General features: G+C 37.4%; 1 protein-coding gene across 1 annotated transcript in view; it reads right to left on the bottom strand.

Moving 5' to 3' along the window:
* LOC127644872 (unconventional myosin-IXAa-like) overlaps positions 1-27127 on the bottom strand; it is a 198124-nt gene that overhangs the window by 22484 nt on the left and 148513 nt on the right. The window contains exons 18-29 of the mRNA XM_052128281.1: positions 22900-23028; positions 22757-22796; positions 22191-22313; positions 18384-18468; positions 18181-18290; positions 12766-12888; positions 12436-12585; positions 11055-11347; positions 9117-10586; positions 5407-5497; positions 5033-5230; positions 1606-1706 (exon numbers count right to left, since the gene is read on the bottom strand). Coding sequence (XP_051984241.1) covers positions 1606-1706; positions 5033-5230; positions 5407-5497; positions 9117-10586; positions 11055-11347; positions 12436-12585; positions 12766-12888; positions 18181-18290; positions 18384-18468; positions 22191-22313; positions 22757-22796; positions 22900-23028 — 2913 coding nt within the window. The remainder of the gene's footprint in view (positions 1-1605; positions 1707-5032; positions 5231-5406; positions 5498-9116; positions 10587-11054; positions 11348-12435; positions 12586-12765; positions 12889-18180; positions 18291-18383; positions 18469-22190; positions 22314-22756; positions 22797-22899; positions 23029-27127) is intronic.

The raw sequence follows: 27127 nt of genomic DNA, 5'->3' as shown, positions 1-27127 counted from the left end.
AATCCAGGATAGCTTTGTGTGAGGAATATATTGAAATTTAAGTTGTTTTCACTCATAATATCACGTGCAGTTGGGCTTTTTTAACTATTTGCATTGTGATCAGTCACATCAAATGCGAGAACCAATTAAATATGCCGTCAAACCTATGCACATTTTATTTTATTGAACACAAACATAAAATGTAAAGATTTAAAATAGTTGTTCACCAAAACATGAAAATGCTCTCATCATTTACTCACCTTATGCCATCCCAGATGTGTAGGACTTTCTCTCTTCTGCAGAACACAAAGATTTTCAGAAGAGTATTTCAGCTCTGTAGGTCGATACAATGCAAGTGAATGGTGACCAGAATTTTAAGCTCATAAAAGCACATAAAGGCAGCATAAAAGTAATCCATAAGACTCCAGTGGTTTATTTAATATTTCTGAAGTGATATGAAAGGTGTGGGTTAGAAATAAATACACATGTATGTCCTTTTACTATAAATTACCACTTTCACATTATTTAAATTTTTTTGAGATTTGCCTTCTTCGTACATCTCGTCACCTACTGGTCAAGGCTGGTAAAAGGGTAAGATTTATAGTAAAACAATTACTTGCATATTGATCTGTTTCTAACCCACACCTATCATATTGCTACTAAGGACATGGATAAAACCACTGGAGTTGTATGGATTACTTTTATGTTGCCTTTATGTGATTTTATAAGTTTCAAAGTTTGGTCACCATTTACTTGCACATTAAGGACCTACAGAGCGAAAATATTCTTCTAAAAATCTTAATTTGTGTTCTGCAGATAGAAAGTCATACACCCAGGGCTGGACTGGTAATCTGGCATACCGGGCATTTTCCCAGTGGGCCGACGCACTTTGAGGCCGATCAGGGGAGGACTGGCCATTGGGAGAACAGAGCGGGCCAGTGGGTTGGCCACGAAACAGTCCGAATGGGCCGCGATAAGCTAAAATGAGGCGCCGCGTTATGCAGAACGGACCACAAAACAGCGACGCGTTATGCAGAAAAGGACAGCGAACACAACCCCCACGCATATTGGGCATTTTCCCGGTGGGCCGACGCACTTTGGGGCTGATCAGGGGAGGACTGGCCATCGGGAGAACAGAGCGGGCCAGTGGGTTGGCCACGAAACAGTCCGAATGGGCCGCGATAAGCTAAAATGCAGAACAGACCAAAAAACAGCGCCGCGATATGCAGAAAAGGACAGTGAACACCCCCCACGCTCAACAACTCTTGCCCCCACCCCCCCAAACAACATTTGGGCCAGTTGCTATGTAAAATCCCGGGCTGATTTCTCTTCCCAGTCCAGCCCTGCATACACCTCTGGGATGGCATGAGGGTGAGTAAATGATGAGAGAATTTTTAAATGAATAATGACTTAAATTTGGTATGTTTCTCAAACATTTGCTACAGTATACTATGACTATAGACTTCTATGGTGCTTTTTTGAGTTTTGTATGAGTATGTTGTTTAAGTCAACATACATTTTCATTGAAGAGAAAATAGCAGCTTTTTTAACTGGTATAATAACATTGACAGTAAGATTACTTGTCTTAATTGGGATTTGACCTAATATAACAACTAATGTAAATACCTTCCATCTCCGGAGTTCTTCCTCATGGTGTCAATTTTGCCCAGGTCTCCAGATAACATGGCTTTATAAATGTTTTTCTGTTCTTCACTGGCCGTGGACAGCTAAAAGACAATGTACAATATATGAAACCACATTTTTTTCCCCACAATATTCAAAATGTGGAATTGCAGAAGATCAACTAAACATATGTCAAGGAATGATTTACACAAATTGTTTTTAATTCACAAAACTAGATTTTTTTTTCAGAACATCCATGCTGATCTAATCCATACAACAACTGCATATAGTGCACAGAATCTCAAAAACAAAAAAACATGTATTACAAAGACTATATTCAAAGTCTTTGTAATACATGAGATACAATAGCTTTTTTGAGGAACAGGCCTAAACTTAAGGCGTTATTCACTGATGAGGTCAGGAATCGTATTCATATTTTCAAATATTGTATTTGGCATATTTGAAAATGCACAGAAATGTTTCATAATGCAATACTTGAATGGTGCTTTTTAGTCATTTAGTGTGACAACCCCTAGTATCTGTATGCTTTCACTGTCTGGTAAAGATCAGCATGAGAATTCTGCTAAACATCTCTTTTTGTAATTCATGGAAGAATGAAAGTCACATGGGGTTGGAACAACATAAGGGTGAATAAATGATGACTAATCTCATTTTCTGGACTGAACTATACCATTAAATAGAGACGTTGTCTCTTCCTTTTCCTTCAGCCATTATTTGTTGGTAGTTAGTGTCATTTTAACATTTTTAAATGGGCAAAAGGAGTGGGAACATGTGTTGTGCCTTAATATAGATTGAAGACACTAAGTGGTTAAATCAATTTCTTCTTCAACTCTAATGAACTAAAACCAGTGGCCGACAATGAAACAGAACTCTACTGATATCATGTGACTTGAATCCTACAAGGGTGGAAACATTGACAACATCTTATAAACATTAAAGCATTTCACTTAGGTTAGGGATGGCTGAATATCAAAAGACTGGGAAGAGTCATTATTGCAGCACATAAAGACAGCTACAGAGAAAGAAATGAATAGAAGAGAATGAATGATTAGAACAGATGCCATGACAGGCCCATGGTCTCAACCTTGGTGAATCACTGAAGAGTTGGAGAAAGAGAAAGACACTAAAGCATGCAATGATCGTTATCCAAGCAGGATCTCACAGTCTTGGTAGAGTCGAAGCAACCTATAACTAGCATAGCTGTTATGTCTAGGCAAGTACAGTGGTCAGATAGCGAAGAGTGCCGTGGGTTAAAGGTTACGTGAGATGCCTTTGTAAATCTGGAGAGAAAAGCAAACTTCTGCTGGAAGCCATCCAAATCTGTGTGGCGGGTTGCTGTGCCAATGTACTGATGAAGTCACCAATGACATACTGTGTGTTATGAATATACTGTACCAAAGACTTTTAGTCTGTTTTAGTATCTAGACGTTTGTGTTGGTTGAAAATGAATTAAAATTAGGGCTGTCAAAGTTAACACATTAAGCACACTAATTACATGTTTAACACGGTTACATTGAAGAAATGATTGCTCTGACCGAATTTGACATCTGTGTGATGTTTACAGTATGGTCAAAATTATAGCATTATATTGTGGGGCTTTTGCAATGAATATTTACACTTCACTTAAATTCACAGGCATCAATAAATCATCTTTTACACATGCTTTTGATATTATGTTGTCTGTCTTGGAGAGATAAACTGAATGCATTCATTGCAAATAAATACATCATATTTTTACTCCGTAAAAAAATTACACATTAACCAATGTGGCATGAAAAATAAACATGTTTTTGCTTTGAATTAAATTTTCTTCTCTTTTTTTTTACCCTATTGGCATTTTTATTATTATATAAAATGATATATTATATTTAAAACAATATATTATCATAAGCATAAATCCAATAAAAAAATAAAATTATTATAATAATTTTTTTCTTGTTTTAAGCATGGACATCATTAAACACTGTTAGATTTATCTGGAAACAAGACTTTAAGGAACATTCCGGGTTCAATACAAGTTAAGCTCGATCGACCGCATTTGTGGCATAATGTTGATAACCACAAAAAAAAAAAAAAAAAAACAATTTCGACTCATCCCTTGTTGTCTTTATAAAAATCAAAAATTGAGGTTACAGTGAGACACTTACAATGCAAGTGAATGGGGCCAATTGTTGAATGGTTTTAAAGCAGATAATTGAAGCTTTTATAAAAGCACTTACATTAATTTTTCTCTTAAAAAAACATGCATTATTTGAGCTGTAAAGTTGTTTTTACAATTTGTGGCAGCGGGGGCGTGGTCAAGTGCCTGTCCGGAGAGAGAGAGAGAGAGAAGAGGTAAGGGCACTTACATCTGAGCTAAATTACGACTAACACCTATCTCTAATTCCAGGGAGGCACGGGAGAGCGGATAAATCCACCCTCGCCACCAGCAGAAATGGGAGGCGAGAACCGGCTTGGCAATATACAAAACAGTTTTAATAATGAACTGAACGAAAAACACACAAACATAAACACAGAGCAGCTCCATGTCATTCTCTCTCTCTCTCTCTCTCTCGAACCGTCGTCACCAGCCGCCTTTATCCCTCGCACCCCCATCAGGCTGATTGGGGACCTTGCGTGCATTTTTCCAGCCCGACCCCGCCCTCCTCCACTCTACACAATTGTTGACATTTCATCGTCATATCAACATTTTCCTAAATTTACTGCAACTTTACACAGAAAAGGCTAATAACGATTGTTAACACGCATATTGTTTACATCTTGCAGCTATATTTTTAAAACGGTGTGTATTTTAACTTTTACGGATTGGCCCCCATTCACTTTTTTGTTTTTTCTCAAGAGAAGGAGGGATGAGTCAAAATGTATTTTTGTTGTAAAAAATATAATGCCACAAATGCTGTCGATTGAGCTTAATTTGAAGCTCATATCAAGCATATTCCTTTAATATATTATATGATTTTTAAGAATTAATTCATATTTTAAGGATATTAAGATAATATATATATATATATATATAGTAGTAGTGTTTGAAGAACAGAATTCCCAACATTTAGAAAGGAAAAAAATATATATTAAGAGAAAAGTAAACAAATTAAAAAATCTTTAGGCCAATCATGATTACTTGTTATAATTGACAGCCCTAATTGAAATGTTTTCAACTAATATAAACTGCAATATAAACATATGCATCTTATTATATGTGAATTGTCTTTCTATGTGCCTGCCATCACAGATGAGAATAGTTCTCAAAAAGTTTTTCGGAATCTGTGGTTGAATATCGCAATCGGATAGGGAGTGCAGAAGCGTTTCAGGTGGTCAGTAAAGCGTTCTATCGGGTTCTTCTGGAGTTAGCTGTAGAGAAAGGTCTTGCTGCTGGGCCAGCATGGCGTAGCTCAGACCGTTCAATTACCATTTCAGAGTCACTGTGACAAACTTCAAGTGCGCTTTCCTCCGAGTCCTGTTTGGGGAGGGGTGTGCCAGGAGACAGAGGGGTCTCTTCATACTCCTCTTCCTCTGACTCCCCCTCACCCAGGGCGTTTGAACCGCGGGTCAGGAAGTCGGAGCGTGTTCGTGCCATGTGGGCTTTTTTACGACCTGGTCGGCCGACCTAATCAACCAAATGATAATAACACAAGTGAAGATGCTCCCCATACAGCCAGGGTAGGCTGTCACCAAGGTCTTATTCTAACACAGAAAGACTTCCAAAACAAATGTTCACATATAACAAAGAAAAAATGTAATAGTATATGTATATAATAATAAACATATAATAAAAAGTCTCACCTCACGACCCTTTGTTGACTTGTAATCCAAGAGGGTTATTTCATTCTGGACTCCCGGTGTTTTCCCTTGAGTGGCTAAGTCGTTATCGACCCTAAAACAAAGTCAATAGGTTTCATCATTACTCACCCTCATGTCGTTCAAAATCTATTCAACTTTATTTCTTTCATGGATCGCACAACTATTACCAAAAGTAGCTTCATAAAAGTAAACCACTTTGTCCACTATACTTCAAGACAACAACTGTGAGAGGCAGAGACCAAGATACACGTTATTATTCAATCAAAATGTACCCCTCCACCGTAGCTCAAAACTCTGAATTGGAGTGGTGGTGGTGGTGTAGTGGGCTAAAACACATAACTGGTCATCAGAAGGTCACTGGTTCAATCCCCACCGCCACCACCATTGTGTCCTTGAGCAAGGCACTTAACTCCAGGTTGCTCCGGGGGGATTGTCCCTTTAATAAGTGCACAGTATGTCGCTTTGGATAAAAGCATCTGCCAAATGCATAAATGTAAATGTAAATTCATTATTGTGCACATTCATATATAATGTCTTAAAGGTGCACTCTGTAATTTTTTTCCTCATTTAAAAAGATTTACTTCTAAAGAAATATATAGTAATTTTGAAACGTGTGTATAAAATCATGAGCACTCATGTGAGATGAAGAGTTCAGTCATATCAGTTACCTTATAAAAGCCCTTTTATTCTACATGGGGCAGGGGCGTCCTCATGGGGGCGGCCATGTTTGGATCACATGACCATCTGAAGACTACTCTATTAATCTCAGTAACTGCCCTGTTATTGGACACTTTCATTCATGGATTAAATGAATCCTGTTTTACTGTGCAGAGTGAATTTCTACAATGGCACTGATAACTGAAAACTGCTGTGTTTGAATTATGCAGCATCCAGGCCACTTAGTGCCAGTCTAAGCCAATGTAAGCCAATGTAAATCACTTTGACATACTTCAAAATGTACTTCACAGTAGGTTTGAGGTAAAAACTGCAAACATCTTTAATTCTCGTGTGCGATCGTTGAGCATATGAACGTCTTGAAATGATGTATGGCTTCAGAAACTTAAGTAGTCTTGACTACTTTAATGAAGCTTTTATTAGTAATTTTTGACAATCCTTCATTGTTTAAAATGTATAGCATGTCCACTGGAATGGGTCTTTGGCCGTTGCATTTCAGTGTCTCGCATATTCATTATTATAGGCTGTTATAACAACCTTAAAAGATATTGCATAATCAAAACATAAGGCTATATACACTCACCTAAAGGATTATTAGGAACACCTTCAGAACTGCCTTAATTCTACGTGGCATTGATTCAACAAGGTGCTGAAAGCATTCTTTAGAAATGTAGGTCCATATTGATAGGATAGCATCTTGCAGTTGATGGAGATTTGTGGGATGCACATCCAGGGCACGAAGCTCCCGTTCCACCACATCCCAAAGATGCTCTATTGGGTTGAGAGCTGGTGACTGTGGGGGCCATTTTAGTACAGTGAACTCATTGTCATGTTCAAGAAACCAATTTGAAATGATTCGAGCTTTGTGACATGGTGCATTATCCTGCTGGAAGTAGCCATCAGAGGATGGGTACATGGTGGCCATAAAGGGATGGACATGGTCAGAAACAATGCTCAGGTAGGCCGTGGCATTTAAACGATGCCCAATTGGCACTAAGGTGCCTAAAGTGTGCCAAGAAAACATCCCCCACACCATTACACCACCACCACCAGCCTGCACAGTGGTAACAAGGCATGATGGATCCATGTTCTCATTCTGTTTACGCCAAATTCTGACTCTACCATCTGAATGTCTCAACAGAAATCGAGACTCATCAGACCAGGCAACATTTTTCCAGTCTTCAACTGTCCAATTTTGGTGAGCTCTTGCAAATTGTAGCCTCTTTTTCCTATTTGCAGTGGAGATGAGTGGTACCCGGTGGGGTCTTCTGCTGTTGTAGCCCATCCGCCTCAAGGTTGTGCGTGTTGTGGCTTCACAAATGCTTTGCTGCATACCTCGGTTGTAACGAGTGGTTATTTCAGGCAAAGTTGCTCTTCTATCAGCTTGAATCAATCGGCCCATTCTCCTCTGACCTCTAGCATCAACAAGGCATTTTCAGCCCACAGGACTGCCGCATACTGGATGTTTTTCCCTTTTCACACCATTCTTTGTAAACCCTAGAAATGGTTGTGCGTGAAAATCCCAGTAACTGAGCAGATTGTGAAATACTCAGACCGGCCCGTCTGGCACCAACAACCATGCCACGCTCAAAATTGCTTAAATCACCTTTCTTTCCCATTCTGACATTCAGTTTGGAGTTCAGGAGATTGTCTTGACCAGGACCACACCCCTAAATGCATTGAAGCAACTGCCATGTGATTGGTTGATTAGATAATTGCATTAATGAGAAATTGAACAGGTGTTCCTAATAATCCTTTAGGTGAGTGTATATTGTCATTATGTGAAGACTCACTGGCCAACTCAATGAAAAAGCACTCAGAAAGCATAGTCTCCCTTCTCTTCCTACAGGTTGCTGTAATCATCTTAAGCACGTAGCACAATTTTCGTTGCAGCTGGCTTTAACAGAGTCACCATAATCTTCATGTTTAATAGGCAGTAAAATAGGTGTGAAGCTGAAAATATTTCTAGAATGTATTAAAAGACACTGCCAAAAATAACAACATAATCACAAAATTAAAAATAAGGCTTCTTTTTGACACATTAGTTTAGTTATTAAATGTAGAATTCAGTGAGAAGTCATGTAATGCATGAACATTAGTGATCACCGTTTCATGATCGATTATTGCTTTTACTTTGGGTACTCAAGTACCAAGATCTGAGTAAGATCGTGCCTAGTGGTGCACCAATCAGGAAATTTGAGGCCGATACTGATCACCGATATTTTAACACTGTGATGGGCAGATACTGATCGCCGATTTTTCTTTATAAAGAGCCCTTTGCTGCAAATCACTAATTATTGAGCAACTGCATAAAGACGCAATGCCGTTACTGAAGGTAAAACTGTTCTTGCTGATATCAGTGATTTTGTGACAAACATACAACATACATCCAATTGAAATTGGGATTTTTGTGATATTGAGAGAACACGTTGGAGCGTGCATGCTGGGGGAGATCCACACACCATCTGATTGCCACAACTAACGTTATATCATGATCAAATCAGATTTGTATTTGCATGTTTATTTGTTGTTTAATTCATTTATGCATCCGATGACAGTATCTTTGTCCTATTCATGTCTAACTGTACAGCGTGTCAGAATTACCTTCGTAACTGGACACCTTTACAATTCATACACATTTAATTAATTTACACTTTTTAAACACACTAGCACATTTTTTTTACAGCATGTCAGAAAGTTTACATTTGGGAATGCTTAGAAATGCCAAAAACTAACCCTCCAGTGGCCACAACATCATGCTTTGCGGGCTCACCAAGTACTCATTTATTTGAGTAGCAGTGGGTGTGATTTCGTGCATGATGCAATTGAAAAAAAGATCTGCCCTGAATCTTAAATCGCAGATTTAAATCAAAGATCGTCCGATTTAGAATGGCGGCCAATCAATCGGTACACCCCTACTCGTGCCCTACTCTAGTATGTACAATATATACAATAATATTCAGACAACTGGTACCCTCTACCCTGTTTAGAGAGGTCACAAAACGATTGCCACTTACTTTGAGGGAGAAACCTTGGTCTTTGGAGAAAAGAATATGTTTCCAGACCTCTCAGTCATGTTAATGTTGGCATTCTGAGTGGACATCTTTGTTATTCTCTTTCTGGTTTCATCCCCTCTAGAATCCAGTGTCAATTTTGGAGCCCACCCATCAGGTACCTTTCGGGTGTCCATTTGTTGGTCTTTGAATATTGAAGGAGCAACTTCATTTCCTGGGACGTGAGGTTGGGAGGTGAGGTCAGGCTCTGATTGAGCTATGAGAGCAAGACCTATGTCCATGGCCTGCTTTCTTCCAGAACTGTCTTGTCTGCTCTGCTCAATCCTTTGCAGAGCCTCAAATCTCTGCTTTTCAAACATCTCCCTTTCGTATTGGGCAAAATACCTTCGTTGTTCTTCCAGGATGTGCTTCTGTTGACGGATCTGCACCATCATCTCTTTTTCATTTAGCTGCTGCTGATGTTTCTGTCGCTCTTCCTTCTCCTCGTTAAGTTTCTCAAGCTTTTCCATCACATAAAGACTGTCACTGCTGGGCTGTACTGGGCTGGGTGGCTCACTTGTTTGGGCGGCACTGTCTCGGACCTCTGGAGGCTTCACATCTGATTCATTTAACAAGGTTTCCTTTTGCATACTAATGACCACGACCACTGGCCTGCGATTGGACTCCTTGTCTTTCATAGGCTTACCGGAGCCAACAGGACGTGGAGTGGCAGATTCTATACAAGACTTCACAAATAGAGAGCTTCTTTCTGATGGTGGGGTGTAGAAGGTTGGGAGAGAGTTTGGTATTCTGGGAGCTTCTGGTTTGCTAGTGGGTTCAGACAAAACAATAGTTTCCGAAGTGTCAGAGGGCAAAACGGGCTTGTGAATGTTGGGAAATACATCATGCTGCTCCGGCACAGACAAAGGAAAACCAAGGTCTTCCGGTTCGGCAGAAGGTGCCCTGTCTTTGAGATAGTCATCTATATTGAGTAGCTCAAAGCTGCCTTTGGAACTCTGGCTGTCTGGGGTACCCAGAGGAGAATGAGCAATCTCACTGACCAGCTCCATCGACCAGCGTCTCTCTTCCGATGGAGATGCTCCACCGGTGGACCGCACCTTAAGAAGTTCCAAGCTAAATTTGGCCTGCTCTAGTTCTCGCATTCGTCGAGTCTCCCGTTTGGCCCGTGTCCTCTGATTGGGGTCCTCTAGAGTCTGAGGTCGCTCTCGGATTGTCACTACAGATGTTGGTTGCACATTATCCCCTTTCGTCTCTGGATCCAACAATTCCAAAGTTTCTCTTGGTGTATTACTTCCAGATACTTTAATTGCACCAGCGAGGGGTTGTGTGTTCCTGTCGTGCTCCTCGTAGGAGTTTCCCCACATGCTTCGATTCAAACCCATGCCTCTGCACTTCTCCTCTTCTGATAATGGGCTAGTTTGTCCATTTGGTAGCTCAGTGCTTTTTAACCTCTGCTCTTGAAGTTCTCTAAACCTGAAAATTTGAAAGCATTCCATTAGAACATTGGATTTGGTAAAGGTTCCAAAGTTTTCTTTGGTTCCAAGACAGGATCCACAGTGAACAAATGACAAAATAAACAATGTCAAAGATCAACAAACAAGCTTCAAACAGAAAGTATGCTATAATAATAGCAATTTAAAACAATTCCTAGTGCTAAACCAGATACTTCAGATGCGTCACTAGACTTCAGAATCGGAGGAACCGCGGTACATATGCATACCAACCCATATAATGGAGTCTAGACAAACATTTTAACTCAAACAGAAACTTAATGATATGTTTTATTAATATGACAGATAAATGCCCCCATTTATAACCCAACACCCGCATCTCTACTAATTTGCTCTCAGTGCCCCCTGGCATCCTTTGAACGCCCACTGGGGGGTGGGGGGTAATACTGTACCCGTTGAGAACCCCTGTGTAGAAAGGGCGGTAGCGTACCTCTGCCTCGCAAGATAGCCTCTACTTGCTGCTTGCAGATGGATAGTGATCTCACGTTGCTGAAGGTAGAGCTCTCTGGCCCGGTACCTCCTCCAGGCAGTCTGGATCCTGAGGGCTGCGCGGCCCCGTCGATACAGCCTCCAGCTTCTCTGGATATCCACGGCCGCTTCCCTCCAAAGTGAGAGTCTACGCCTCTCTCTAAAGCCTCTCCAGGCTGACTGGATACAGAGTGCTGCCTCCTGCTGGACACTAATGTCATCCCTCTGCATAGACTGACAGCTCCTCCACCAGTTCTATAATATGAGACAACACAGCATGCGAAGATTAAATGAGTACAGCTTTATTTGGATTACTCTGTTGTGAAAAATGTTTCCAAATAATTTAAAAATATATATATTTTTTATTTAAATAATTTTAGTGTATGCAAAAATTAAACTTTTACTAAATAATAACTACATTTTGTAATATTGAATACATTATAATTAAATAAACACTAAATTAATTGTTTTAAAATGACTGTTATCAAAATACAAAGATGCCAAGACGTCAAATAAAATCATCAAAAGCATTAATCACTGTCCTATAGAACCATTATGAAGAAGTAAACACACTCGGTCTGTATTTATAAAGATTTGTTTTGTTTTCTTGAACATTTGACACTACAAATAATTCACTTAAAATAAAATATTTAATAAAAATGCCTTATTTCTTTATGTTTTGTTACAGTTGTATTGTTCGATATTTTATGTGGTTTTATTATATACTGCTTTTATTTATGATCATAAGAGGAATGACAAGTCATTGTTTATGTATACAGACCATGAGTCCAAGACAAATATCCCTTTGGGGACTAGAAAGCGCATTTCGTTTAAAAAATTTAGCATGGTACCCAAAGTTTAGGCAAAATATAATTGACAGTGTTCCCCATTTTTACAGTCATTCATGATTTTTAAAAATAATCTCGAAGAGACTACACTCACAAAAGATATTTCTAGCTGATGAAACATATTTTCGTTGAAACAATTTAGGAATGTTCATGAATTTTCTAGGCCTGCAATTTTTTTTTTTTAAATCCCTGATTTTTCCAAGTTTTCCATTTCTGTGGGTAAACCTTCATAGAAATCCCGTATTAATATACACAATATTTATAATTTCACATAAGAAATAACTGTTGTATCTATGCTACTATGGTACATTTTGTTTAAGGCTTATTTCACAAACATATTTTAGAAAGCTTACTGATACATCAGCAAAAGCAAACCACAATATACCTACAAACCCCTTCCAAACAAATTCTAACATTGTAAAAATAATTAAAACATTGCAATTATTGGACTTTTAGCTGGTTTAGTCTGTCTTTAAGTGATGTCAGTGGACATACCTGTATCTGGCAGGCAGCTTGTTTCATTGTGAGGAAGTTCTTTCTTTCTAGAAGAGCTCTGAAACGACGCTGAAGCTTAATGATCCGATGCAGTACCTCCTGATGGAGAAGGTCTTGCAGCCGCTGTCGCTCCACTTCACGGAGGAACACCTGCCATACGTGTACTCGTAAATGAAGGAACAAGACACATGCTTGCAATACATTTCCAACAAAGCGAATCATAAAAGGACGGTATGTGTCATCCCAAAGACATTAGAAAAGGCTCTGGGGGTTTTACTGTGGAAACTTAATTAAGTTCATTCACTGTCAGATACTGAAGGTTGATAGTACCATGGTACGGCCCACTTGGAACCCTTCAGGAGCGAGATCCACCTGGCACAGGTACTGTCGGATAGCGTCCTTTGTGGCGCAGGTACCCTCTGCTAACAGCACATGGAAGTGTCGAACAAATTCCTGCAGGGCATAAGACATCTATTTTACACAACAGACATCATAATGAATGTTTTCTCTTGATGGCCGGCACACACAAGTTAATAACATTCACTTCCTGAGGTGACCTGTTGGTGACATTTTTCATCAAGGCCAAAAAACAAACACCTGGAATATTTTAGGACAGTAACATCACTCCCAAGGTATGCCTCATACTGTATGACTTATTGAAGTCTCCTCCAATGCAGACTGGGGGTAGACAGATGCTTTGTGTATGCTATTATTCCTGGCCACTTTCATTAGTGTATAGAGAACGTCTAAGAAATCGCCCAGACTTTGTGTCAACTCAGTCTTTGTGTGTGCATGGTGAGCACAGCGTCTAGAAATCCACCAATAACAGCTACACCCACTTCATATCTTACAGGAATGCTAGAGGCTTTAACAGTTTCACTCAAGTTACACAAAGAAGACACAAGGCTGGAGAGCTTAAAACTAGAACTTTACATTTAATTAAGAGAATAAAAGGGGTGCTTGTCCATGCAAAATGTGCTGCCATGATGCTTTAGTGTTGTAAAAGGCATTGTTATGCGGTTGCTAAGACTCAGAGGTTTCTGAGTTGTTTAGCACATAGGTGTTTGGTTGCACTGAATGGTTGCTAGGTGGTTGCTTACTAGCCAAAATCAAAAATAAGCTCTATGATTTGATTTATGATACTCTGGTCTTTAGATACGGATCAGGTCCCTCCAAGTCTATGGGATTTCACCACCAATTTTATTGTCCATCAGGTGACAATTTGTAATTGTCAAACTTGCAAGATGATTTAATGCACAAAGTTTAACATGTCTCTGCACTGTCTGAATTCAAAATATTATTTCAGGTGAAACTTGTAAGAAAACTGTCAGGTGAAACTTGTAATTCTCAAACGAGCGAAATAAGTTAATGCACAAAGTGCATCATTACTGTAATCTATCAGACGTTTATTTTTTAACCTTTCAGAAAATAAAAAGTTGTATTATTTAAATCATAATACTACATCATAATAATAATAATAATAATAATAATATATATATATATATATATATATATATATATATATATATATATATAGATATATATATATATATATATATATATATATATATATACAGTGAGGAAAATAAGTATTTGAACACCCTGCTATTTTGCAAGTTCTCCCACTTAGAAATCATGGAGGGGTCTGAAACTGTCATCGTAGGTGCATGTCCACTGTGAGAGACATAATCTAAAAAAAAAAAATCACAATGTATGATTTTTTAACTATTTATTTGTATGATACAGCTGCAAATAAGTATTTGAACACCTGAGAAAATCAATGTTAATATTTGGTACAGTAGCCTTTGTTTGCAATTACAGAGGTCAAACGTTTCCTGTAGTTTTTCACCAGGTTTGCACACACTGCAGGAGGGATTTTGGCCCACTCCTCCACACAGATCTTCTCTAGATCAGTCAGGTTTCTGGGCTGTCGCTGAGAAACACGGAGTTTGAGCTCCCTCCAAAGATTCGCTTGGCCACGCCAGAACCTTGATATGCTTCTTACAGAGCCACTCCTTGGTTATCCTGGCTGTGTGCTTCGGGTCATTGTCATGTTGGAAGACCCAGCCTCGACCCATCTTCAATGCTCTAACTGAGGGAAGGAGGTTGTTCCCCAAAATCTCGCAATACATGGCCCCAGTCATCCTCTCCTTAATACAGTGCAGGCGCCCTGTTCCATGTGCAGAAAAACACCCCCAAAGCATGATGCTACCACCCCCATGCTTCACAGTAGGGATGGTGTTCTTGGGATGGTACTCATCATTCTTCTTCCTCCAAACACGGTTAGTGGAATTATGACCAAAAAGTTCTATTTTGGTCTCATCTGACCACATGACTTTCTCCCATGACTCCTCTAGATCATCCAAACAGTCATTGGCAAACTTAAGACGGGCCTTGACATGTGCTGGTTTAAGCAGGGGAACCTTCCGTGCCATGCATGATTTCAAACCATGACGTCTTGGTGTATTACCAACAGTAACCTTGGAAACGGTGGTCCCAGTCCCAGCTCTTTTCAGGTCATTGACCAGCTCCTCCCGTGTAGTTCTGGGCTGATTTCTCACCTTTCTTAGGATCATTGAGACCCCACGAGGTGAGATCTTGCATGGAGCCCCAGTCCGAGGGAGATTGACAAGTCATGTTTAGCTTCTTCCATTTTCTAATGATCGCTCCAACAGTGGACCTTTTTTCACCAAGCTGCTTGGCGATTTCCCTGTAGCCCTTTCCAGCCTTGTGGAGGTGTACAATTTTGTCTCTAGTGTCTTTGGACAGCTCTTTGGTCTTGGCCATGTTAGTAGTTGGATTTTTACTGATTGTATGGGGTGGACAGGTGTCTTTATGCAGCTAACGACCTCAAACAGGTGCATCTAATTTAGGATAATAAATGGAGTGGAGGTGGACATTTTAAAGGCAGACTAACAGGTCTTTGAGGGTCAGAATTCTAGCTGATAGACAGGTGTTCAAATACTTATTTGCAGCTGTATCATACAAATAAATAGTTAAAAAATCATACATTGTGATTTCTGGATTTTTTTTTAGATTATGTCTCTCACAGTGGACATGCACCTACGATGGCAATTTCAGACCCCTCCATGATTTCCAAGTGGGAGAACTTGCAAAATAGCAGGGTGTTCAAATACTTATTTTCCTCACTTATACACACACACACACATAGTAAATATTTACCTGTATTATTATTACTATATAATATTACAATTTAAATGATATATCTTTTTATTTTCTGATATGTGTATATATATATATATATATATATATATATATATATATATATATATACTTACTGTAATTCAAAATATTATTTAATATCTTTCAACTTATATTGTGCATCTGGTGAAAGTTGTAAGAACATGTAAAATGTGCTAAATAAGTTGTGGTGCAAAGTTTAATACTTACTGTAATTAGTCCAGACATTTTACTTTTAAATTTGTTTTTTATTTCACTCATTTTTAAAAAATAAAAATATATATTATTTAAATCATAATACTATATAATAATTATAATATTTAAAAATAATATTGTGTCTGGACTCAATTTGGTCTCATTACTGTAATTCAATAACACACACACACACACACACACACACACACACACACACACACACACACAAATGTTTGGAATAATTTTCAGACAATTTAAAATTGGTACTTTTATTCACCAAAGTGGCATTCAACTGATCATAATGTATAGTCGTGACATTAATAACGTGAAAAATTACTTTTACAATTTTGAAAATATTTCCGGAACTACTTAAACTACTTCAAAGAGTTGAAAAATCCTCCACGTGCAGCAATGACGGCTTTGCAGATCCTTGTTATTCTAGCTGTCATTTTATCCAGATACTCAGGTGACATTTCACCCCACACTTCCTGTAGCACTTGCCATAGATGCGGCTGTCTTGTCGGCACTTCTCACGCACCTTACAGTCTAGCTGATCCCACAAAAGCTCAATGGGGTTCAGATCCATAACACTCTTTTCCAATTATCTGTTGTCCAATGTCTGTGTTTCTTTGCCCACTCGAACCTTTTTTTTGTTTTTCTGTTTCAAAAGTGGCTTTTTCTTTGCAATTCGTCCCATAAGACCTCCTGAGTCTTCTCTTTACTGTTGCACATGAAACTGGTGTTGAGCGGGTAGAATTCAATGAAGCTGTCAGCGGAGGACATGTGAGGCGTCTATTTCTCAAACTAGAGACTCTGATGTACTTCTCCTCTTGTTCAGTTGCACATCTGGTCTTCCACATCTCTTTCTGTCCTTGTTAGAGACAGTTGGGCTTTGTCTTTGAAGACTTTAGTTACAGCTTTGTATGAAATCTTCAATTTTTCTGGCAGTTTCGAGGATTGTATAGCCTTCATTCCTCAAAACAATGATTGACTGATGAGTTTCTAGAGAAAGCTGTTTCTTTTTTGCCATTTTTGACCTAATATTAACCTTAAGACATGCCAGTCTATTGCGTACAGTAGCAAATCAAAAACAAAAGACAATATTAAGCTTAATTTAATGAACCAAATAGAGTTCAGCTGTGTTTGATATAATGGCAAGTGATTTTTTAGTACCAAATTAGCAATTTAGTATGATTACTCTAGAATAAGTTATTGGGGTGATGTCTGCTGGAAATGGGGCCTGTCTAGACTTTATCAAAAATGACTTTAAATAGTGATGGTGCTGTTTTTTTCACATCAGTAATGTCCTGACTATACTTTGTGATCAGTTGAATGCCACTTTGGTGAATAAAAGTAACAATTTCCTTCCATAAGAGCAAAATATGCACATTATTCCAAACGTTTGGCCGCCAATGTAAAGATATATATGTGTTATTGTCCGTCAGGTGAAAATTATATCAGACAAACGAGGATGAGTTAATGTGCAAAGCGTAATACATAGGATTACAGGTTTGTTCAATTCGCTAAAGTTATAGAAATAGTATTTATTACTGAAAAGAGAGCTGAATTTTAATCAATCTGTTGTACGATTTCTGCCTTTTCAGGCATCAGGGATTCACTGTGGATAAACAGATCATTTAAAGTTACATAATGACATTTTTATGGGCTGTATTCATGTTTCACAGGGTAGAATGTACCGGTAAGAGTGGTCAAAACAACCTCTTCATCCCAAGACAGCCACACCCGGAAGTGGAAATGAGCAACTGGAAATAATGCCTTCAGCTGTGGAACTACAGTAGATGACACTCATCCATGCACATGCTCCAGAGGACATCCCACACAATCATACTATTGGATCACTCATAGTCTCCAAACTGCCCATGAACTGTTTAATGACCATGTGATGTTTGCACAAAAATGGCACAAGCTTTATGCTATTTCCAGGAGTCAGGGAGCCTAGTCTATGGATTTGAGAGGTTTATGGCATTTAATCTTTGACATATTTTCCAACGTTTTCTTTTAAAACACACTATAATCTTAAATAAATAAATGGCACATCATTGAACACATCTGTATATAATGATTTGGTCTTTTATACGATTTCAGATTTACTTGCTCTTAAATATGAAGTTGAACTGTGGTTGGTCACTTTACATGTGTGATGGTCACTTCCTGTCTAAGTGGGCAGTTCTTGGCCAGAATCAGATGCAATGTGGACCAGACTTTATGCTGATTGTCTGGATATCGGAGACTACGTCATGCCTACATTTGAATCATGTGTTTGTTCTAGAGGAATAAGAACAGTTTTAGGTAAAAGCAATAACATGACTGTGTGTGCATAAGTCTCACCTGAAATGTGTACTTGATACTGTAACCAGACTGTCGGATCCGCACGGTTTCCAACATGCCTGTGTAGCGAAGCTGTCTCAGGACCAGGCCATCATGAAAACGTAGCGGAGCTGAGAGGAAGCAAATATATATGGTATGTGATTGTTAGAGTAAAGCAACAGGTCTACATGTTAGATAAACTTTAAATCTTCACATGGGCACACAAACCTTTTCAGCATTTGATCGTATGCATTTCACAAAGTACGGCTCCGACTGACCGAGAGTCTCCATTAGCTTATTGAGAGAGGCCTTGAGAGGAAAACACCACATATGAGCAACTAACAATAAACTGGCAATCAGTCAGTCACCTGTCAATCATTAGTCCTAAAGCATGGGCAAGGATTACATCATTGTGGCAAAGGGATGGCAAAGCTTTCAAATGATATATTAAATCTCATGAAGGCGCCACAAGTCCTGTTTCTGCCCCTTCGAAAAAATCGAAAAAATTATATTTTGCTTAAAGAAAATGAAGCCTTTTTGTGTTTTTGCATTGTAACAATATTTCAATGACAATTAAAAACTTTTACACTCAAATTTCAGATTACTGTAAAACAAAAACAACCTCTTTCTCATTAATAAAAACTAGAAAACTTGGTTTGTAATTTAGATTTTTCACTAATTTCAGAAATAAATATATTTATATTTAGAAAGTATTTATTGTTGAATAATAAAGTAATTTATGTATATATAAATATAATATAAAAATCATATACTCATTACTGTAATACATTTGGATGTTTTACCTTTAATTTGTTTATATTTTATATTTTGCAATCATTTCAGACAGTAAAAACTTATTTTTTAAATATAAAGTATTTTATATTGTAATTAAAAATATTAATAAATTATGTATAATGTATTTGTTGAACCGATTTAAACTAATCTCATTCTTGTTAATATAATGCGTACAGATGTTTTGTCATTTCTTTAGTATTTTTGATTTTTCACTCATGTCAGAAAGTAAAAAATATTTATTTAAATAGTATTGATGATTAAATTATAAATTAAAATCATTACAATTGAATAACTAAAATGCATACAGATCTTTTCCCTTTATCTTTTTTATTTTAACTAATTTTTGAAAAAAATAAATAAATAAAAATATATATAATTTTAAATGAATTCATTATTAATTGATAAAATGAAATTATTAATATGATATATTTGTTGTACTAACCTCTATGCTGAACTGAATGAATGAATAAATAAAAATCAATAATTCTGTCTCACTACTGTATATCAAAATATAATTTCTTACATTTGTCTTTTGATTTTGGGGTGAAATATTACATGGTCTTGACAGGATTTGTGAGATTCACTCATCTGTACCAATAAAAGTGGCAAAAGGACAAATGAATATCAAAAACAAACCATGTGACATGCTAATGCTAGGTCTATAAAAACAGCTTGTGCACACTTGTTTGTGTTTCCAGGCCTGTATCTCTCTAGACAGAGGACAGGAGGAAAAGCAGGAATTCACTCTCTCTTCCCCAAGTGAGAGCCGCTCAGAATAGGATGTGGGAAGTGAGCTCATCCACACATTTGTCTAGGCCTCTCTATCCCCATCCATAACACACTACAACATGTAACAGCAGTGCAAGATCTCACATAATGTTTGACACCACATAAATGAACAACCCAAGAAAGGGCTGACAGATAATATGAAGAGGTTCACGTAATTCAATAAAGTAATTACACCAGTTACGCTGAAAGAGTTCAAGCTCTGAGAAGTCCTGTGAACATCCATTTGATGAAATCAACTTCATTTGATCGAAGATATAATGAATCACAGCAACTTTACCAAGCCGTTGTTTTCCACATTTCCTAGTAAAACTAAAACAACAGCAGACTTTGGAAGTGAAATGTAGCAAATAAAAGTGCTATTGTTTTAAAAATAGATGTGATGTAATTAATTAGGGTATTTGCGGAGGCTAATAAGCTGTACGGGGTGGAGATTAAACTGTGGTTAAATGATTCAGAACACTTTTTCGACAATAAAAGATGAAAAGAGAGCAAGAAAGTGAGAGGGAGAAGAAGAGAAAGAAACAGGCTAATTTATCCAGACATTTGAATTTAAATCTTTTTTAATTTTAGAAAACAAAATATCTATCTCTGTCTGTCTGTCCATGTCTATCTGTCATATGTCTGTCTGTCTGTCATATGTCTGTCTGTCTGTCTGTCTATCTGTCATATGTCTGTCTGTCTGTCTATCTGTCATATGTCTGTCTGTCTGTCATATGTCTGTCTGTCTGTCTATCTGTCATATGTCTGTCTGTCTGTCATATGTCTGTCTGTCTGTCTATCTGTCATATGTCTGTCTATCTATCCGTCCGTCCGTCTATCTATCTATCCATCCATCTGTCTGTCATATGTCCGTCTTTTCTATCTATCTATCTATCTATCTATCTATCTATCTATCTATCTATCTATCTATCTATCTATCTATCTTTCCATCCATCCATCCATCCATCCATCCATCTATCTATCTATCTATCTTTCCATCCATCTATCTATCCATCCATCCATCCATCCATCCATCCATCCATCTATCTATCTATCTATCTATCTATCTATCTATCCATCTTTCCATCCATCCATCCATCTTTCCATCTATCCATCCATCCATCCATCCATCCATCTATCATCTGTCATATGTCTGTCTGTCTGTCTATCTATCTATCTTTCCATCTATCTATCCATCATCCATCCATCCATCCATCCATCCATCTATCTTTCATCTATCTATCTATCTATCTTTCCATCCATCCATCCATCTATCTATCTTTCCATCTATCCATCCATCCATCCATCTATCTATCTATCTATCTATCTATCTATCTATCTATCTATCTATCTATCTATCCATCTTTCCATCCATCCATCTATCTATCTTTCCATCCATCCATCCATCTTTCCATCCATCTATCTATCTATCTATCAAATGTATCCATCTATCTATCTTTCCATCCATCTATCTTTCCATCCATCTATCTATCTATCTATCTATCTATCTATCTATCTATCTATCTATCTATCTATCTATCTATCTATCTATCTATCTATCTTTCCATCCATCTATCTTTCCATCCATCTATCTATCTATCTATCTATCTATCTATCTATCTATCTATCTATCTATCTTTCCATCTATCTATCTATCCATCTATCCGTCATATGTCTGTCTGTCTTATTTGTAACAATAGAAATCAGAATATAACTTCAAATAAGATCATTATATATAGAATCATGTATATTTGGTATTTTGTGCAAATTTTAATCTACATGGGCGATAAAGAGAGAGAATAATGCATTTAGACCATTTCATTTTGAGTTAGAATTTTTCACTGATTTCAGAAAATGAAAATAAAATAAATAATTTCTAAAAAAATCTAAAAAATAAAATCAAAAATATTTTAAAGTAAAATGAATAATAATGTAAAAAGAACGGATTAAAAAACAATAAATGTAATGATTCATAAATTATTATGTATTTGTTGTACCATATTAATGATCAAATAATTAATTATAAAAAAAATAAATTGTTAATTAAAATGATGTATTTTTGATTATTTAAATAAATAAAATAATCCATACAGGATAAGTCGCAGGAGTTTGGAGAGAGAAAGAGAGAGGCTAATGCTATGCATATTTAACAGTAACGTCTTAATAAATAATACATTTAAATGCTTATCACATTATTATCCATTTGTTGTAAAGTATTAATGATCAAATAACTGTAATGAATCATTTTTATTTAAAATTATGTATTTTTTGGTAATCAATACGGATTTACATTTTTTTACAAAAATCATCCAGGCAGGATGAGTCTCATAACTGTAATGCAAAATATAGTGTCTTATTTATTTTCTTTGGATTTTGGGGTGAAATGTAACATTCTTGACAGGCTTATTGAGATAAAATGTGTCAAAAAGTCCAAAACAAAATAAAAGCAAGAGAGACAGAGATCTGACCTGGAACTGGGCACTGATACTTGGCGGTTTCTTTTTCTTGTGAAGGTGCAGAAGGGACTTTGTGATGCGGTCGTGTAACGTCAGGTTACTCAGGTACTTCAGTGACTTCACATCCAGCAGGTGCTAAAGAGAGCAACACAGTCAGTCACAAGCTCATGTAGGCCAGTTTAAGAAATGATTCATCAAAACTGTCACCATCGACTCACTGTCATGTCGTTCAAAACCCATTTGATTTCCTTTCTTCCGTGGAGCACAAAAGGCAAAATGTTAAGGCTGACTTTTGTCTATACAACAAACGTATATAGCAACTGCTGTTGTCAAGCCCCAAAAAGGGCAAAAAACCCAAAGTATCATAAAATTTGTTCTCTAAAGCCATATTAAAGCTTTGCACGAGGAACTCAAAGCTATAATACCAGGAAGGTCATTCTGCCAAATATCTTCTTTTGTGTAAAAAATTATAATAATGTAAAAATCACGTTTTCAAGTGACAAGAGAGTAGATGATGATAGAATTGTCATTTTCTATTAAATTATTCCTTAAGAAATTAATAGAGATGTTATTTGTACCTTAGGAAGACTTGGCTTCATTTTATAGTTTTTATTTCTCCTGAAAATAAATAAATACATAAATAATGCGTTTATAATGAGCTTCCAGGAACTACAGTGAATTTGAAGAGTTGTATAGCTGTGAGAGGCAGTGAGAGTATTACATGAGGATGCCGTGGGCTCGCTCCAGGAGTTTACTGTTGGTGGAGTTGACGAAGATGCCGTCCTCATCGCTGAAAGATCCACCGGAGGACAGACGGTTTTGCCTACCAAGATGCCCATTCCAGCCGTCCCTGACAGAGACACAATAAACAGACATATTTATTAACAAACACACAGACTAAAAACCTACATTATAATATGTCTACCATCACTTATTAAGCTTTGGTAAGTAAACAGTATGAAAAGAGGCTGTGTAAAGTAAACATTTGTCTCATGACGTCTTTTGTATATAGTCTTTGAGTTTTGCAGAGTTAAGTTTGTGTAACTGTTCAGCTGAGGTGTGAAATGGACCCTGGAGAACATTGTGCAATGAGGTCCAACATCAGTAAGGGTCTGTAAGAGTCTACACCAGAGGTATTTTATCATAATAACAGGCAGTCCACTGACTTCTATTGATTTAAACCTCTTGCATGCATGATGATGCTGAGCACAGGGACTATGAATAATACCACTGCCATAAAGTCACATGCACCACAGGCACTTGTGGAAATATATTAGCTTTCCATAGAGGCAGCGCTGCTTTCTGAATCTATAAATATACCAGGCCAAGACAAACAACACCAGCCCTCTTTCTTACTACAAAACTAAAGGGGGTGAGTATCTTGGGTATTCTCATGATTCTCAAGAGAATAATTAATATGGGTATTCTTGGTGGCAAAAAAAATAACTAAAACTGGGGATGCATTATACATGGTGATTTAATTGTTATCAGCCAGTATGTGTTTTTGTGTGTGGGTATTTTATTTTAAATCACCTCTTATGTCACACATGGAAGTAGTGGCAAAAACCGTGTGCAAACCATTGTTAAAAAATTATTTCGAGGCCTCTTGTAGACGGCTGTGGCTTCAAGCCATCAACAGAGGTATCAAATCATTATAATAATTGTATAGCAAATAATATGTCTGGGGGGCCTGGGTAGCTCAGCAAGTAAAGATGATGACACCTGGAGTCGCATGTTTGAATCCAGGGCATGCTGAGGGAATCCAGTTAGTCCTAAGCAACCAATTGGACTGCTTGCCAGGGTGGGTAGAGTCACATGGGGTAACCTCCTCATGTGGTTCTCGCTCTCTGTGTGGCACGAGGTGAGATGTGCGTGGATGCCGCGGAGAATAGCATGAAGCCTCGACGCGGTAACGCGCTCAACAAACCGCGTGATAAGATGCGCAGATTGACGGTCTCAGACGTGGTGGCAACTGAGATTAGTTCTCCGCCACCCGGATTGAGGAGTCTCACTACGCCACCACGAGGACTTGCATTGGGAATTGGGGATGCCAAATTTGGGAAAAGAAATCTAAAAATAAATCAATCAAAAATTATAATAATATGTCTGTTTTTATGATGGTTTGGTGTCGTACTTCTGTTTAATCGTCTAATCGGTCAAATCTAACACAACAGTCTTCTGGCTTTCTGACACTACTTACTGCGCAAAACAATGGGATTGGTCTACACCAAATAATGGACAATGGGTAGTTGACCAAAATAAATAAATAAATGAAAAAAATATGGACATTAACTTTTTATTAAACTGTTTGTTAAATAACTATATTAACATTTATTAGAGTATATTTAGGTTCTGTACTGGTCACCATTTCTTACAAGTTTGTCATAATTTTTTATCACCTTTTAAGTTTTTTTATTTAAACGGTCCTGTTATATAATCAATTAATTTCAAAAGAACAAACATTCCATGTAGTTTATTTTTTAATGTAAATACTGCAAGTAGGCAAACGATTTAAAAGTTGTTTTTATTCTCATTTATTAAGAAAAAAAGGAAAAATCACAGATGCACATAACTTGAATATCGCACAATTTGTTACAATTATTTTAGAATAATAAAATCTCTGTTCTACATAACTTCAGTGCGATAAAAACACGAATAAAAGGTCATTATCATGCATTATCATAGCAACAAAGTTGTAATATTGGATATACCGTAACTTAATACCGATGAGGTTAGTAAGCGATTTTATCACACTTAAATTATGTAGTGGTTAAAGCACAGGGCTGTTAATCAGAAGGTCACTGGTTCTAACCCACAGCCACCACCATTGTGTCCTTGAGCAAGGCACTTAACTCCAGGTTGCTCCGGGGGGATTGTCCCTGTAATAAGTGCACTGTAAGTTGCTTTGGATAAAAGCATCTGCCAAATGCAGAAATGTAAATAATATGTATGCTTTGTGGCCATACTTTTGAAGCAGAGTGTATTTGAATGTTTATGGACTGGCCTCATTCACTTGCCTTAATGTAACTGCATTTTTGTTCTTCTTTTTTTAATAAACCAGGGATGATTCATTTTTTATTTTGGGGGGGTAAATCAACATCATGCATCAAATGCTGTCCACTGAGCTTAACTTGTAGTGCACCTGGAACATTTGTTTAAAAATGAATCAATGTAATTTGGCAGTTGGCATTTATTTTACAATGGCAGAAATAGTTTGTCAACCTTAATGCGCTTAATTTTAATAGTACACTTAATAATCCCCCCATTTAAACAGTAAAGTCAGGTTTCACTAAAATAATGTAAACTTCAAAAATGGAGCTTCACCGTGAACACTGTTTTAGAAATAAACAGACAAAACAATACATATCTACACAGTATCAGCCCATGGCGCTTATTGACCACTACATAAAAACAATTATCAGTACAGGCCAAAATTTGATATGGGTGCATACCGAAATCTTTAAATGTATCTTATAAAGTTCTAAGTTATTGCAAAAAATGGCTATATAAACCAAGAGACCATTTTCCACCTGGCTCTCTCTTGAGCCATTTTCAAATTCTACCAACAACATAATGGACATTTTCAAATATTTTTAGTAAAAATTGTGCAAAAAATGTTCATTTAATTTCAGTATATACTGTATGTGTATATACATGCATTAGCCTTCGTCTCAAATATATCAGCACTTTATCACCCACTGGAAAAAATGGTCAGTCGACCAAAACCAGAGGCTACACCACAAGGAGAGGGAAAAGCCTCCAGCTGTGGTTGGCAGTAATTCAGAGCTAATATTCTATACACAGGAGGTCACCGAAGCATGTGCACGTGAACCCTGCTGGGAGTGATTACTCATCAGCCTCGGGCCTGTCCTCCAAATGAGCAAATATCTGCACTATGACATAGAGGAAGCACCTGCCGTTTTCCTAATGTTTCGTGGTCACGTAATAACCCAAAAAGTGTGTGGGGTTGCAAAATGCATTAGAAGGACTTTGCAGTACAACAATAGAGCTGTTGTGAGCTCAACCCTTGCCACTTGTTCTGGATATCAAGGCTAATATCTCACTGCCACGTCATTAAGGAAGTATGAGGTCGGGAAGACCGTGGGGGCCAGTCTGCGGGTTTTTAATTCAACACCCACACAGCAAATTTAACAAGACTTGTGAGTTCTGACCAGGGGCTCATCATACATGCTTCATTTCCCTATCTAAGTGAACATAAGCCATGTAACACAATAAAGGGGATTTTCAGAAACCCAGATACTCACTGCAGAAACATGTGATAGCCTAAATATCCTAACGATCTTCTTTATCTGACTGTATCTTTCCCAGTTTGCGTACTATATAGTACACATTTTTTCTACTGTATATAGCACATTGTACTGTAATACATCTGCATTGCACAGTAATGCATACTTGTCTTATACTGTAGATACTGAGCTAGTTTACATGGACACCAGAAAGCAGTTTATTGCAAGAAAGCTGCTTAAGACACAAAAGTGGGATTCACGTTTACATCAAACCTCTTCAACTCTGTGGACCCGCCGGTGGTTTCATCCCCGTACACATAAGTCAGGCATATGGAGTATCGTTTGAAAACGTAGAATTTGTACTTTTCTGCATTTATGTTACATAAAATAACAAAATAAGGCCTAAAATCATCCATGTCACAAATAAGTGCCACCTAGTGTTAATGTGGCAGAAATATGAATCTGAATATAAAAGTTTTTCAAATAGTACTTAAATAGACAAATCATATATCAAATAAAATGTAATGCAACTGTACAGGTTATTTTGTTGGCCCAACACCACAGTTCGAAACATTTTCTAAAGAATCAGAGTGAAATATGATTTCTGAAAGACGTCAAATACAGACGTCTCTTTGATAGGCCGATCAGAGCCCAAAATAGTAAAAACTTTAGATCTACTCTTACCTTTACTCAGTTTTCTAC

This window comes from Xyrauchen texanus, chromosome 1 (genome assembly GCF_025860055.1).
Source record: "Xyrauchen texanus isolate HMW12.3.18 chromosome 1, RBS_HiC_50CHRs, whole genome shotgun sequence".
Taxonomy (NCBI): Eukaryota; Metazoa; Chordata; class Actinopteri; order Cypriniformes; family Catostomidae; genus Xyrauchen; species Xyrauchen texanus.
This window is presented reverse-complemented; position numbering and strand designations above follow the sequence as displayed.